This window comes from Platichthys flesus, chromosome 2, assembly GCF_949316205.1.
Source record: "Platichthys flesus chromosome 2, fPlaFle2.1, whole genome shotgun sequence".
NCBI lineage: Eukaryota > Metazoa > Chordata > Actinopteri > Pleuronectiformes > Pleuronectidae > Platichthys > Platichthys flesus.
In genome coordinates, this window is record NC_084946.1 from 912,118 (window position 1) to 928,989 (window position 16,872).

The 16,872-nt window shown below is 40.5% G+C and overlaps 1 protein-coding gene across 4 annotated transcripts in view; it reads left to right on the top strand.

Annotated features, from left to right (window-relative positions):
• sypl2a (synaptophysin-like 2a) overlaps positions 1-16,872 on the top strand; it is a 28,944-nt gene that overhangs the window by 8,010 nt on the left and 4,062 nt on the right. For 2 of the 4 annotated variants that reach the window (XR_009924689.1, XM_062412417.1), the window contains exons 3-5: positions 944-1,062; positions 8,561-8,759; positions 9,276-9,449. Coding sequence is in view for 3 of the 4 variants with exons in the window: in XM_062412417.1 (XP_062268401.1) it covers positions 944-1,062; positions 8,561-8,759; positions 9,276-9,449 (492 nt within the window). In the remaining variant the exon portion in view is untranslated. Of the gene's footprint in view, positions 1-943; positions 1,063-8,560; positions 8,760-9,275; positions 9,450-13,010; positions 16,056-16,872 lie in introns of those variants that run through there. The other 2 variants (XM_062412412.1, XM_062412404.1) reach the window with 2 other exon arrangements.

Below are 16,872 nucleotides of genomic sequence, written 5' to 3' on the forward strand. Positions count from 1 at the left end.
AGTCCACGCTGGTTTATTAACGTCCTCCCGGCTCCGCACACACAGTGAACGATGGCAACTAACAGAAAAAGGATGTTGATGACGCGACAGTTTTTGCTGAATACAGTGACACCCAGCGGGTCATAATGCTTATGTTGTCGTGTTTTAACGCAGCGGTTCCCCGGTCTTGTTTCCAAACTGCGTTGCTAATTCAACAGCTGCAGCAGCTTGAAGCTACACGGAGGCAGCTAGCTTCCCCCCCAGCTTCCACACACAGTCAGCAGGGACACCCGATACTAACTACTACCAAGTGTTTTCATCTAACCTGACGGTGTTTGAGAAATAGTGTCATGACAGCCGTGGGATTAAAGTCAGCGGGTTTTTGCGCTGTTCCCACCGCAGTTATCATGGTGGCTAGCCCGCTAGCCCCGTTATGAAAGTTCGTTATAACCGCATGTGACCGTACACACATGCCGCAAGTGCTCTAACCAGCCACCATCAGCCGGACAACGCCGCTGGCTCAACACACTTGTCACATTAATCATAGAGTCGTTGTTGTGATTTAGGTTTATTGTGATATAGGGAATGGAACAGGAAGTTTGAGGTCCCGAAATGCTGGCGTTAGCGGACCAATCACAGCCAAGGGCAATCCGTGGGCTCTCCGCCATTTCGACGTGTAGTTAGATGTAGTTTATTTTGATATCAAGATTCAATACTTCACAGCCATATCAACAAAGTTGACTGGATTATTTTGGTTAGCTCACTCAAACGTAGAAATGAATCACGTCTGAGAGTATGAAACAGATAAATACATTAAGAGCCCATTAAATGGATTGAATAGATTATTCTTTTACGAATGTTAAAATAAACGCTTTGAGTGGTCATCAAGACTAGAAAAGGGTTTATAAATAAAGACCATTAACCATTGAACAAACATTTTGTTTTTACTCCTCTGCCATTTCAGGTCTTTACCATCTTTGCCTTCTCTACCACTGGGGGTTACTTTGGGACAACCCACTTCAAAGTCAAATGTGGAGACAAGGAACCAGAGGATGTTGAGGCTGTGTTTGCATACCCATTCAGGTACTATACCGTAGAACAAGAGTGCTTCTTTGCTCTTTATTTCTTTTATAGGCCCTGCCCACTTTGGGTTACTGCCCAAACTCATGTCAGAATATACACCTGGTCTGACTCCTGTTTCACTTCACCCTCAATTTAATTGTGGATTACAGCCATCAATATGGCAGTGATTTTGATTGCTGGTCTGAGTGCTGAATGCAGTGTTTCTTGGGTGAATTTAGATTTACTATCAAAAAGCACTGGATCACATGGTTAAACTCAATATCCCAATACAAATATCTTTCAAATAGCAATATACAGAATACCAAGTTATATCAAATGCATGCAGAACCACTTAAAATGTGAGACCTGACCCAGAGCTGCCATTTTCAACCACTCAACATTAAACCATATTAGTTTTATTTTTACTAATGGACTGCACTGAAGTTAAGTAAGGATACAGGGGGGGCTTGATTGTTTAGTAATTTGTGTTTTTATACTTTATTATGTTCATAATAAATGTTCTTCTTTCACAAATGTTATGTCATTAATGTTGCATAAGGGAATTTTGCCAACCGTTACACTGTTAAGAACTCCATAACCTTCATTGTTCATTATATAATCTTTAATGGTAAAATATTGAGATTTCTAATTCAACTAGATCTAAATGAGATTTGCTATCTTTTCCCTTCTTTGAAGGGTGGTGCCCTGCGAGAACTTTAACCAATTAAAGTTTTGATTTAATATTAATATTTTCAATATTAATGTTTTATATTTTATTTTGATAACCAAATTTATTGAGTGCCTAAAGGCAAACCATTCTATGATAACACTTTTAAGCACTATTGCACAACATCAAGAAGAGTAATAATACGTTTGATTAATTGTGAAACTGAAGATGGTCGGTTGACGTCAGCTGTAGTCATTTGAGTTCACTCAGCAAAAGAATGTGGTCACATGCATTACAGACAACCACCTTATGTGTTTTTTTTTTTAATATTATTATTAAGATTCACGTAATCATGCGCAACTAAGCACTACATTTAATGGGTAAATTGAGCCTCTGCTTTTAACCCATCCGTGTGTCCACAGCACACGGAATACAGAGCACTGGGCAGCTATGGGGAGCACGTGTTAGAGGAGTAAGGTTTGTCTTTCTTAGTGGGATAGGGAGAGTTGAACTTGAACTGATCCGTGGCCAGTCCATGGCCTCGAACTAGCAACCTTTCATTCTGAAGTCCCTTTTTCTAACAACTAATCCACCGCAGCTTCACGTGTAGTCTGACCTGAACTTAGCCCTTAGCAAAGTGTTACATGAGAATGATTAAATGCAGGTGGAAATGTTCCTGAAACTAGTGAAGCATCTAGATAGATAGATTACTTTATTCATCCCCGAAGGGAAATTAAGTCATCATAGCATAAAATATAAAGTATAAAATATTGCGGTAGAAACAATAAAAACAGAAACACAAGATAAATGGGTAGATAAGGTGCAGTGGCATATGATGGTAAGTACTGATGATATGATAATATATAATGATAATGTTGTTGTTAGACAGTATATAAAAATAGTACAGTATATATAGTATATGATATATATTTATATATGAAGGTAATTATACCAATATAATAATAGCAGTATATAGTAATAATAGCAGCAACAGTATATATAATAATAATAATAGTAAAAGTAAAATATAATAATAATAACAACATGTACACATGTATAAATATGTGTATATAGACTTATCTATACAAAGAATATATAAAGAGTATAAAGAGTATGATATAATATATGATGCCAAAACCACAGTCTTCCTGCTTGACATGTTTTTACCACCATCGTCATTTCCTGTTACGTGATTCTGTGTTCTGTCTGAGCTCACCTTCGTAGCTATATAGCAGCGATGTCTTCTCTCTCTCCCTGTTGCTCTACTGCTCTCTCTTGCTCCGAGTGTCTAATGTTTACCTACTCCTCTGCCTCCCTTAACAGTAGTGGTACATGTAATAAATGTAGTGTGTTGATAGCGATGGAGGCGAGGCTTAGCGACTTAGAAGCTCGGCTCAGCAGCTTAGAAACTCCGTTAGCTGTAGTTAGCCGGCTCCCGCTAGCCGCGGAGCCACCTAGCTTAGCACGTAGCTTAGCCTTAACGAGCAGTCCCCAGACTAGTCCCGTGCAGCCGGGAGCCCAGGGCATATGAGTGACGTTCCAGAGGGGGCATAGTGCTAGACTTAGAAAGCCCACGATTAAAGAGCCACCAGCTCACGTTTCAAATAGATTCTCTCCACTCAGCGAGGCACCCGCTGATAAACAAACTCTGATTATTGGCGACTCGGTTCTGAGAAACGTCAGGTTAGCGACACCAGCGACCATAGTTAATTGTATCCCAGGGGCCAGAGCCGGCGACATCGAATCTAAACTTAAGTTAATGGCTAAATCTAAAAAAGGTAAATACAATAAAATCGTAATTCACGTCGGCAGCAACGACTCCCGGCTTCGTATGTCGGAGGTCACTAAATTGAATGTTGAGTCGGTGTGTGCTTTTGCTAAAACGATGTCGGACACAGTAGTTTTCTCTGGCCCGCTCCCTAACACAACAGGTGATGACATGTTTAGCCGCATGTTGTCTTTTAACCGCTGGCTGTCGAGGTGGTGTCCTGTAAACGGCGTGGGCTTTATAGATAATTGGCTAACTTTTTTGAGAAAACCTGGTCTTGTTAGGAGAGACGGCGTTCATCCCACTTGGGATGGAGCAGCTCTCTTATCTAGGAATATTACTAAGTCTATAACATGACAACCCATAGTTGGGACCAGGAAGCAGAGCTGCAGTGCTAAACACTTCTCTGCGCTCCCTCTGGATCAGTCACAAAACCCCATAGAGATTGTGTCTGTTCACCGTCCGATTAAATTATTGAAATTAAACAATAATAGAACGAGAACTCCACACAAAAATTTAATACAAATTAAAACAACCTCTGAAACAATACAGGAAACCCAGACTTTTAAATGTGGTCTTTTAAACATTAGATCACTGGAAAAAAAGGCTCTTTTAGTTAATGAAATAGTCTCTGATTACAACATAGATTTATTGTCCCTCACTGAGACGTGGCTGCATCCTGATGATTATGTCAGTCTAAATGAATCTACTCCCCCCAGTCATATCAATTCACAGGTTCCTAGAGAAATTGGGCGAGGAGGTGGAGTTGCTGCTATTTTTAACTCCAGTCTATCAATTAATCCTAAACCTAAACTCAGCTACAAGTCATTTGAATGTCTGGTTCTTAGTCTTCCACGCCAATCAAGGAACCACCAACAGCCAATCATATTTGCCGTAGTTTACCGTGCTCCCAGGGCTTATACTGAATTTTTAAAGGAATTCCCTGAGTTTTTATCAAACTTAGTCCTAAAGACCGATAAAATTATTATTGTTGGTGACTTTAATATTCATGTTGATAATAATAAAGATTGCCTTAGCGTAGCATTTATTTCAATACTAGACTCTATTGGTTTCAGTCAGTGTGTGCACAAACCTACTCATTGTGGTAACCACACACTTGACCTTGTATTATCGTACGGTGTCGCAATTGAAAATTTAACAGTACTTCCGCGCAATCCAGTTCTATCAGACCATAATTTAATAACCTTTGATTTTTCAATAACTGAATATATGCCACTAATAAAAAATTCATTTTCTAGATGTCTACCTGATAGTGCTGTAGCTAAATTTAAGGAAATAATCCCAATTACATTTAAACCCGTATTAGCAGTAGATATAAACAACAAATTCTTTAAAACCCTGAGCTCCATTGAGATCGACCACCTCGTCGATAGCTCTGCAGACTCATTACGATTAACATTAGACTCAATAGCGCCTCTAAAAAAGAAAAATGTCAAACATAGTAAATTAGCTCCGTGGTATAATTCCCAGACAAATGAGTTAAAACAATTATCAAGAAAATTAGAAAGGAAGTGGCGCTCCAGCAGCAATGTTGAAAACCTCATAGACTGGAAGAATAGTGTTAAAGAATATAAAAAGGCTCTCCACAAAGTAAGAGCCGCCTACTATTCAAAACTAATAGAAGAGAATAAAAATAACCCCAGGTTTCTCTTCTGCACTGTAGCCAGGCTGACAGAGAGTCACACCTCCACCGAACCCAGTATTCCTCCATCCCTAAATAGCAATATCTTTATGACCTTTTTTAATGATAAAATTCAAACTATTAGAAATAAAATCAACCATCTCCTGCCCTCAATTGGCACTAATACCCTCCCAACAACAGAGATCTCAGAAACGGCTGAGAATCCTACCCATTACTTAGACAGCTTCTCTCTGATCACCCGTGATCAGTTTACCAAATTAATCTCAGGTTCTAAACCAACAACCTGTATCTTAGATCCCATTCCTACCAACTTACTTAAAGACATTCTGCCCCTAATTGATAGTTCGTTACTTAACATTATCAATCTGTCATTATCATCAGGTTATGTACCACAGTCTTTTAAAATAGCTGTCATCAAACCCCTACTCAAAAAACCCACCCTAGACCCAGAGGTTTTAGCCAATTACAGACCAATATCTAACCTCTCCTTCATTTCTAAAATCTTAGAAAAAGTGGTAGCCAATCAGCTGTGTGAGTTTCTCCAGGAAAATAATATATATGAAGACTTTCAATCGGGGTTTAGAGCCAATCACAGTACAGAGACAGCCTTGGCAAAAGTCACTAATGACCTTTTAATAGCCTCAGATCAGGGACTTGTGTCTGTCCTCGTTCTGTTAGATCTCAGTGCAGCATTCGACACAATTGACCATCAAATTTTATTACAAAGACTAAAACAGTTAATTAACATTGATGGAACCGCCCTTAACTGGTTTAAATCGTATTTTTCTGATCGCTCCCAATTTGTGCAAATTAATGATGAGTCATCTGTGCGCACCAAAGTTAATCATGGTGTTCCACAGGGCTCTGTGCTCGGCCCAATTTTATTCTCATTATATATGCTTCCACTAGGAAACATTATCAGGACACACTCGGTAAATTTCCACTGCTATGCGGATGACACCCAGTTATATTTGTCAATAAAACCTGAACAAAGTAATCAATTAACTAAACTTCGAACATGTCTCAAGGACATAAAAACCTGGATGACCCGCAATTTTCTCTTATTAAACTCAGACAAAACAGAGGTTATAATACTTGGCCCCAAACACCTTAGAGATGCATTATCTAATGATATAGCTGCGCTAGACGACATTGCCCTTGCTTCCAATGAAACAGTCAGGAACTTGGGAGTGATCTTCGATCCTGATTTATCCTTTAATAGTCACTTAAAACAAATTTCTAGGACCGCTTTTTTCCACTTGCGTAATATTTCAAAAATTAGACATGTCCTTTCACAAAAAGATGCAGAAAAACTAGTCCACGCCTTTGTTACATCGAGACTGGACTATTGTAATTCATTATTATCAGGCTCCAGCAGGAAGTCGTTAAAGACTCTACAGCTTGTCCAAAATGCTGCAGCACGTGTCCTGACGAGAACAAAGAGAAGAGAGCACATTTCTCCAATATTAGCATCGCTACACTGGCTTCCAGTTAAATCTAGAATAGAATTTAAAATTCTCCTCCTCACCTTCAAGGCCCTTAATAATATAGCGCCTTTATACCTTAAAGAGCTGTTAATACCTTATAAACCCACTAGAGCACTCCGCTCCCAGAATTCAAGCCTACTTGTCGTCCCTAAATTCTCTAAAGGTAGAGTAGGAGCCAGAGCTTTTAGCCATCAAGCCCCTCGGCTGTGGAATAATCTACCACTTTCAGTTCGGGAGGCAGTCACCATCTGTTCGTTTAAAAGTAGGCTCAAAACCTTTCTTTTTGATAAAGCTTATAGTTAGAGCTAATTAGTGCGCCAGAACGTTACTTGTTCTATTTTATGACACATGACACACGGAGCTTCTCTTTCCAGCTTCTCCTTCCTCTTCTCCATCCCTATCCCCCTTCCCCGGAATCCCTTTGCTTTATCACCCGCAGATCCAGGGCCTCTGTGGCCGCACCATGGATTACGGTTTGTGGATCGCGCACCGGGGGTCGCGGTGTTGGATCCAGTGTGGCGGATTCTGAGTCATGTGGGCTGATCGTGGTGCTGGTGGCGGACCCTGTGTCGCGTTGGCATTGGGCACGGGCGGTGGACCAGGACCGCAGTGGTGGCTTGTGATGGGTCCTCCTGGTGGGCGGCGGTGGACGGTGACTGAGGACTGAAGTGGCGTCTGGTCTGGATGGTGGATCGTGGTCTAGATGGTTGCTGAGCATGGACTGTGCTTCATCAATGCTGCTAGAGACTTTGATTATTGATGATGTTCTCCTGCACGTGGCATCTATTGCACTTCTGTCCGTCCTGGGAGAGGGATCCCTCACATGTGGCTCTCTCTGAGGTTTCTACATATTTTTACCCTGTTAAAAGGGTTTTTTGTAGTTTTTCCTTACTCTTGCTGAGGGTTAAGGACAGAGGATGTCACACCCTGTTAAAGCCCTATGAGATGAATTGTAATTTGTGAATATGGGCTATACAAATAAAATTTGATTGATTGATTGATTGATATAGTACGGGTATAATAATAGATAATATAATATACTATGAGTGTAAGAATATGTAAACAGAGTGTGCAAAAGACAATATTATTGTATAAAGTGATGAATTGAGACAGGTATATTTAGTGCAGTTGTGTGATGGTGGCTCTGACAGAGGTAGATGCGTTGTACAGTCTTATTGTGGTTGGGAGGAACGACTTCCTGTATCGTTCCTTAGAGCAGCGGGGTTGAATGAGTCTGTGGCTGAAGCTGCTCCTTAGCTTGTCCAGTGTTTAGTGGAGGGGTTGAGACGGATTGTCCATGATTGCCAGCAGTTTTGCCAGCATCCTGTCCTCCACCACCTCCTCCAGGGTGACAAGCTTAGAGCCAACCACAGACTCTGCCTTCCTAATCAGTTTTTTCAGTTTGTTGGCGTCCTTAGCCTTGATGCCCGCACCCCAGGACACAACAGCAAAGAAGATGGTGCTCGCCACAACAGACTTATAGAACATCTGCAGCATCTTGTTGCAGACGTTGAAGGACCTGAGCCTCCTCAGGAAATAAAGCCGGCTCAGGCCCTTCTTGTAGACCGCCTCTGTGTTGGTGGACCAGTCCAGTTTATTGTCCAGTGTGACACCCAGGTACTTGTATGCAGGGACCACCTCCACAGCCGTCCCACCGATGCAGACAGGAGAGGGCAGGGGCTTGTTCCTGGCGCAATGTTGAGAGATATATAATTGACCAGTAAGGAGTATTGATCCATCGTTCTCAGTTAGATAAACATTAAATCTCTTCATAGAATCTGACGAATGTGTCTTAATCACTTCATATTCTCTGTTCTTGCATTCCTTGGATAAAGAGTAAGTCAGGTGAGGACTTGTTTTCCCTGAAATCCCAGAGTATGAAAATAAGAGTAATCAGAGTGAGTGTTGAAAGAGTTTTCTGTAATTCTTTTCAGGTTGTCAGCTTACCCATATAAGATACCATCGTGTAATGGTGGCCAATCCAATGAGACCTACCTGCAGGGAGACTTCTCCTCCTCAGCGGAGTTCTTTGTGTGTGTCAGTGTATTTGGGTTTCTTTATTGCACTGCCACGGTAGTCCTCTACCTGGGCTTCCAGAATGTCTACCGCCAGACCACCCGCGGCCCTATCATTGTAAGTACATGTCCTATACTAACCCTCATGAAGAGAGTTGGGATGGGTTTTACAGCCCAGGATTGTTTTGTTCTAGTTAGCTTGTTTTATTTTATTTCTCTCGCTGGGTGGTCACTCAGACCAAATTCAGCCTTGCAATTAAATGTGTTGTCGGGGCATGTATTTGTTCAGAGAGAGAGGATTTATAAAAAAAACACCTATGTATTCATGTGCAATGTAATCCATCAACCAATCGTGGCAGTAGTGCAGTAGCCTTTGCATAATCTTGCTGACAACTGAACAATCCAACAGATATGGATGAAAACATAACCTCCACAGTGGAGCTCATTGTGAGTTTTTAATGAAACCTACCCACAGATGAAGGCAGCCAAGAAGTTTGAAAACTGTGAATGTTGTTTTGGGGGGACAAGATACTCATGTTTTAAATAGTAAATTATAGTGGCATGAAAAACAAACTGAGACCGTTTTGAGTAGCGATGTGTAAGTGAACAGTGTTTACTATGTACTCTTTACCAGGACCTTGTGGTGACCGCTGCCTTTGCCTTCCTGTGGCTTGTGTCCTCCTCAGCTTGGGGAAAAGGCCTGACTGATGTGAAATTGGCCACTAACCCTGAGCACTTAGTGGAGCAATGCAAGGGCGTCTGTCTCCCAGGAGAGTTTCCTTCCATGGGCCGCCTCACTGCCTCTGTGGTAAGTCATGTTAGAGCAGTGCACCTGCTGCAGTGGCAGGAACGCAATGGTCATATTTTGTCAACTTTCATATTTTGTCAACTTTCATATTTTGTCAACGTTCATATTTTGGCAAAGCCGTCCTCTCAACAGTTTATAACTTTTGATTGTAAACATTAGTGTGATCAGTGTTCCCATTGTTGCCAAGTGTTCAGGCCCACAGTTTTTACATACGTTTTTTAAAGATATATACATCCCTGTTTGGTTCATTTTTGTGTATCAGTGCTGGCGCTCATTTTAAATGAATAGAGAACTACACTGTGTAAAGTAGTCTTTATCAATACTTTGAACCTGCTGCTATAAACTGAACATGAAAATGTCTTCTCCATGCAGCAGTACAGTTACAACTCTATACATGCAGGACAGAGTTTGATCAGACTAGAGGAGAGTAGACCTACAAGGAGGATTTGTTATCAAAGGATGGTAAAAATCTGCATGTGTCCTCGTCCTCCCAGATAGCGCACCGGTCCGGGGGTTCCGCCCCGCCCACTCACTCAGTGAGACACAGTGAGATCAGAGCTCGTTCACGTGAAGCGGGCGCTCAGTGACTGACAGGCTGCTTCTTAACTATAGAAACAGTGAAAACACAGAGTTTCTCTGGTCTCAGCTGCTCAGAGATCAGCGCCTCAGCTTCTTGATCAGAGCAGAAGCTGCAGTTGGTTTCTATCGAGCTTCAGTATCTGTGTGGGTCTCCAGTCTGACCTGCTCTCGCTTTTTGTTTTAATATTTCGCCAACTAAAATATATATTTTTAAGCTATAGGCTGCAGCTATATGTTTTTATTTATTTAAAAATAGGATACTTCTTATTTCATACATTTTCCACAAATATTGGGTGGACTCAAATAGCCCTACAAAGTTCTGTGTTTAATTTATTTCAAAGTAGGCCGACACTTGCCGGTGTATTTTGTTTGTTTGTTATTTTGTTGCTTGTCTGTTTGAGTAGATGGCTGACAGCACAGAAGTAGTAGGCTTACCTTTTATTGGTAACCTAACTGTTATGGTTTAGTTTTTCTGAAGTAAGAGGCCTGACTGCTATGTTCACAGCAAACTTGAAAAAAAGAAAATATTAAGCCATGGTTTATCAATCAATCAATCAAATTTTATTTGTATAGCCCATATTCACAAATTACAATTCATCTCATAGGGCTTTAACAGGGTGTGACATCCTCTGTCCTTAACCCTCAGCAAGAGTAAGGAAAAACTACTAAAAACCCTTTTAACAGGGTAAAAATACGTAGAAACCTCAGAGAGAGCCACATGTGAGGGGTCCCTCTCCCAGGACGGACAGAAGTGCAATAGATGCCACGTGCAGGAAAACATCATCAAGATTAAAGTCTCTAGCAGCATTTGATGAGGGTAAGCATCCCGAAGGACAACCCCAACATGGCATACCAAGCAGTCCCGCTGCGTTCACAGTCCATGGTCAGCAACCAGCAGGACCACGATCCACCATCCAGAGCAGAACGCCACTCCAGTCCTCAGTCTTCGTCCACCGCCACCCACCACGAGCCGCCGCCGCGGTCCTGGTCCAATGCCCGTACCCGATGCCAACACGACACAGGGTCCGCCACCACCACCACGATCAGCCCACACGACACAGAATCCGCCACACAGGGTCCGCCACCACCACCACGATCAGCCCACACGACACAGAATCCGCCACACTGGATCCACCACCGCGACCCCCGGTGCGCGATCAACAGACCGCAATCCATGGTGCGGCCACAGAGGCCCTGGATCTGCGGGTGATAAAGCAAAGGGATTCCGGGGAAGGGGGATAGGGATGGAGAAGAGGAAGGAGAAGCTGGAAAAAGAAGCTCCGTGTGTCATGTGTCATAAAATAGAACAAGTAACGTTCTGCTGCACTAATTAGCTCTAACTATAAGCTTTATCAAAAAGGAAGGTTTTGAGCCTACTCTTAAACGAACAGATGGTGTCTGCCTCCCGAACTGAAAGTGGTAGTTTATTTCACAGCAGAGGAGCTTGATGGCTAAAAGCTCTGGCTCCTACTTTAGGGACAACAAGTAGGCCTAAATTCTGGGAGCGGTGTGCTCTAGTGAGTTTATAAGCTACTAACAGCTCTTTAAGGTAAAATGGTGCCATATTATTAAGGGCCTTGAAGGTGAGGAGGAGAATTTTAAATTCTATTCTAGATTTAACTGGAAGCCAGTGTAGCGATGGTAATACTGGAGAAATAAGCTTTCTTCTCTTTGTTCTCGTCAACTGCACTATAGGCTGAGTCCTTGTTTACCTGAAATGTGCACTTTATAATTTTATATTGTACCGCCCTAAAACATTATCATAAATCAAGCCAATCCACTTTTGCCATGTTGATAAGAGCATTAAATCGAGAAAAAAAAAATGAAGGGACATTTAGAATAGATAAAAATTTGCGGAACACTTAAATCACATATCAGATCCAGATGAATGATTTGTTTAAGTTGAAAATGATCCAAACAACAGGAAATGGAAACCAAAATCATCACCCCTTGTGAGGGCCGGATTCAAACTACACTGAAAATCAAAGTAAAACATTTATATCACCGGCTGATCCAACTTGAGCGATGTTCATCTAAACAACTCGTAATATGACTCAGTAGTGTGTGTATGGCCTCTGTGTGCCTATATACACTCCCGGTAACATCTGGGCATGCTGCCAATTCCCACACTAAACCAACACTATTGAATAATGGGAGGGGTCTGCCACAATCTTACCTGCATGCCTCAGAGTCCTGGATTCGTACAGGTCCTGGAGAGAGGGCAGGTTGCAGCCCATCACTTTCTCGACTTCAGGTCCTGGGTGATGAAGGTGCCCAGGAAGCAGAATGACTCCACGTTGTCAACTGGAATTTGTGGAATTAGAAGAGTAGATAGATAGTAAGGTAGATTCAATTCTATTGAACTAGATCTAAATGAGACTGATCTTAATCAATAAATTGGCTATCTTTTCCTTTCTTTGAAGGGTGGTGCCCCGCGAGAACTTTAGATTAAAAAAAATCTGTCTGCTAGTAGCATCATCAGGCCTACCACTGGATGTAATGATTTACATTTTACATGTTTGTGCCATCAGTGAATACAATGAGTGAAAAGAGCTAAATGTATAATGGGCATCCATGTTCGATGCTGTATTCCTGGGGCTGTATTCATAATGCTTCGTAGTACGAAGTCGTGACACATTTCAAAAATAATAATAGATTAATGAGGTTTTCTAAGAATGTCCCCTCACAGCTGAGACTTGATACTGGTGACGATGCTGGTTTCTCTTAAATAATCAAACACCTGACGTAACAACTACTGTAAAAAACTGTTAGTTGTAGGGGCGGGAGGAGGTCTTCTAAGAGGCTTAGGTTACTTAAGAATTGTATATGCTAATTTACAAAGTGATTTTAGGTTATAACACAATCCAAGAAAAGGAGGATACAATCTCAGAAAAAAATCTAAAGACTATGCAACAAATGACCTTTGAAATTACTACTGTGCATTGTGTGTCACCAGTCTTCTGTTTTCCTGTCTTTCTAAAGATATTTGGCTTCTTGAATCTGATCCTGTGGGCAGGTAACTGCTGGTTCATTTACAAAGAGACTCCTTTCCACAAGGATCCCAACCCACCCGCCACCATGGAGGAAGTTGAGGCGCCTAATCCAGAACACTGAGGGTCCTTAGGCAATTGCCTGCACCCACAGCGGAAAAGCTTTTTGCCCAACACTGGTCTCCTGCAGTTGTGATTAAGAATCCCCCAATACTTGTCAAAAAGATTTGTCAATTATAAATAGCTGAAGGTAACCTCAAACCCAGTGGCTGAAATATCTTAAACCCAAGTGCCCATGAAAACACTAAGTGTGAATACACTATCTACCACAAGATGTGACTGTAGCCTGAAACCTAAAATGTATGTAAGATCTGTAAGAGCAAACGTTACAGCACAGATTCTAACTACTTTATTTCAATTTCAATAAATGACTCAGCCTCAAGGTTAAAATATGTTGCATGCTCTTTTTCCTCCAGTTATAGAAACAGTCATAACCAGAGGTGTAAAAAGTACTAAAATATTGTACTCAAGTAAAAGTACAATTACTTTGATGAAATTTTACTTAAGTACAAGTAAAAGTACCCATCTAAAAATCTACTCAAGTAAAAGTAAAAAGTAGTTAATTTAAAATGTACTTTAAGTAAAAGTTACTTAGTTACTTCGAACAAATTGATGGGGGCCGCTCCTATACAGTGCAAAAAAGGACAAGGGGTCATAAATCCAATCCAAAAAAAGTTATTTTTAATTAAGGAGATTCTTTACAAATATAAGTACAATGACATTAAACATGTCAAACATAAACATTTAACATGTCAACACAACATTTTAGAAATTTTGGGAGGACATGTCAAGACATGAACCACATGACAGCTAAAATAAAAAGTTAAAATGCCGCTGTCCCACTGTATATTTAAACTTTTGGTTAAACTTTGGTCCACCTTTAGAGCACTAGTCTACAAACTTCTTGTTGAGTTTGAGCAGCAGCTGATTTTCAAGGTGAGAAGAGCTCATCCAGGCTCGCTTTGCAGTGAACAGCAATCCAGCACCGCTGAAGAGTCGCTTGCAGGCGGCCAAGTCAGGTAGGCCAGTATTGAGTTTCAGGCAGTGTTGTGCATGAACAAGTTCAAAAGAACGCGTTCAAAAGAACGCGTTCAAAAGAACGCGTTCAAAAGAACACGTTCATTTTTATGAGAAAGTTGAACTGAACACAACTTAATGACAATAATTAATTTGAACGGTGAACACGTTCATATTATCTGAGGTCCAGCTAAAACGTTACGGAATGTTTTCCTTCTCCTGAGGAGAGACAGTTTCTAATCGAATGCTTGCACCATGTCGTTGCTATCTTTGTTGTGTTTATTTGAAAAGAAATGCAGTCTTACAGGGCAAAATACCGTCTGTATGTTGCAGTTCCGTTTTTCTGGAAAATCGTTTGTGGGGGGGGGGGGGGGGTTGAAGCTTGCATAGAGCACCAAATGTGCTAGGTCCGGCCCTGTGTAGCGCAGTTATTCTCAAACTGTGTGGTGCGCGGAGTCATAACAGGTGGGGCGCGCGACCGGGAGGGGAAAATGCTAGGTGGAACTAATATTACCGCCGAACTAATGTTTTGACGTCCGCATCTCTTTAACGATCAGTTTTCATATGTTGAACGTGCACGTGAGGGAACGTCATCCACTCTGCAGGATATACCACTGCAGTGAGAATTGACTTGCGCCTTAAACTATGTTTATTTTTTTACTCAGTAACGGATGTAATTCCAAAGTAGCGAAGTAAAATACATCAGTCAAAATCTACTTAAGTAAAAGTAAAATTACCCATTTCAAAAACTACTCAAAAAATTACAAAGTACACAAAAAAACTACTCAATTACAGTAACGTGAGTAAATGTAATTCGTTACTTTACACCTCTGGTCATAACACTACCCCACCTCTTGAGTCCTATGAGAAACACTGCAATATGTTAGATAACCACATATTTGTTAAACTTCCAATTCACTTGGATTTTCCTGTGCTTTAAATAGAAAACACACAAACATGGAAACATCACACTCCAATCTGCTTTACCTCAGGAGGGGAAGCAAAGCTTTTGACTTTTGAAATAGTTATTTTCAGTGATGTTACAGCTTATGACAGCATTTGCCACACTACTGTGTCCAGGACAAGGCAGACTCTCTACATGTTTACTCCCAAAGCTAATGTATTGATATCAGGTTAAACCTCAATTAATTCCTGTTAGTTCAAAATGTTATATTTAAACTACTCTGTCACAGTACAGCTCCACCTTGTTTGCAAAACAAGACTTTATTTACATTATTATATACAGGTTATTGTATTCTTTCCACATTATTTGGTCTGTTGTATTTTTTTAAAACCACTGTTGGGTTTATGTTTGTATTCCCCAATGAAAAATCATCAGTGTACTTTTTTTTCCCTTACATTTTCGGTGATGTCACATTCATTGTACCATTGTGTGTCAAAAGCGGCAAGATGTGGATGCCAGATTGATGTAATCCTGCTGTATTTCTTATTTCTCCTTCACCAATTTTTTCTGTACATGTAACTTGCAGCATTGCAGTACATAGTACTGGTTCTCTATACCTAATGAAGAATGTATATTATCAGGCCTGACCCTAACCCCACAATACTATATTGAGTCACTGTTGACTCGGAGGGCCTGAATTACCCTTATGAATTATATGCGTATTAATAGATCGAACAGTGACTCATATGGCAACTATCTGTGCAGCTGTATTATTTCATAGCCTTTGGAATGTATGAGGGACTATTTGAGACACTATAAGTAAAGTAATATAATTCCACATATTTACATTGGTCATATATGCTTAATCAATTTTAAAATATACTTTTTGCTTTTAGTAGAGCAGGGTGATATATTGATGCTCATGTTATGTTTATTGACATTCAACTTAATTTATGTTATGCCTTGTATGTGCCCACGGAAAAAAATTGGTTGGTCTGTAATGATATGTAAAACTTGAGTGCTGCAACTGCTGGATACAGTCTGCTTTCTTGATTACATCACAAATGAATGAGTGAGTCTTTTGATCACACACTCCCATGACTTACAGTAATAGAAATACTAGACATAAACAATTGCTTTTTATTAACAGTTACAATTCAAGGAGAATATTTTCACAACACAATTTTTACCTCAACGTTTACCTTAATATCAAAAATGTATTTCTTGGATATGTACAATAAGCATTTTGACTTATAACTTAATTACAACTTGTCAAACTTGTATTACCGTTTACTTCTACTCAAACTCAATCAAAGGTATCTGTAAATAATAATAATTTGCCTTTACAATATTATAGAGAAACCCAACAGCTCCTACACTGAACAATTTCTTTGACAACAGGGGAGAGGGAGAGAGAGAAGTGCTCAATGAATGACAGGAGTTCACCCAGCAGTTTAGATAACTATATCATAACTAAGGGAGGGTTCAGGGCTCATTATAGGCTTTATCAAAGAGAAACGTTATCTCACCTTAAATGTTGAGACGTTGTCCACCTCCAGAACCCAAACTGGGAGTGGGTTAGCCTGGTAGCTGAGGGCTCTACTTGTGTGAGGATGTCACACCATGTTAAAGCCCTATGAGACTAATTGTGATTTGTGAATATGGGCTATACAAATAAAATCGGATTGATTAATTGACTTATATATGCCAGGCTGTGTTAACCCTCAAAAAGAAATCCCATTATCATGTTGTATATGGAATATTATATATTAATGTTATTTTCACATAGAAATGGTTGTATTATGTAAACAAACTGGTATTCTAATGGGTTACTACAATATGGAAAATAAGTGATTATTCTGTATTTATGATC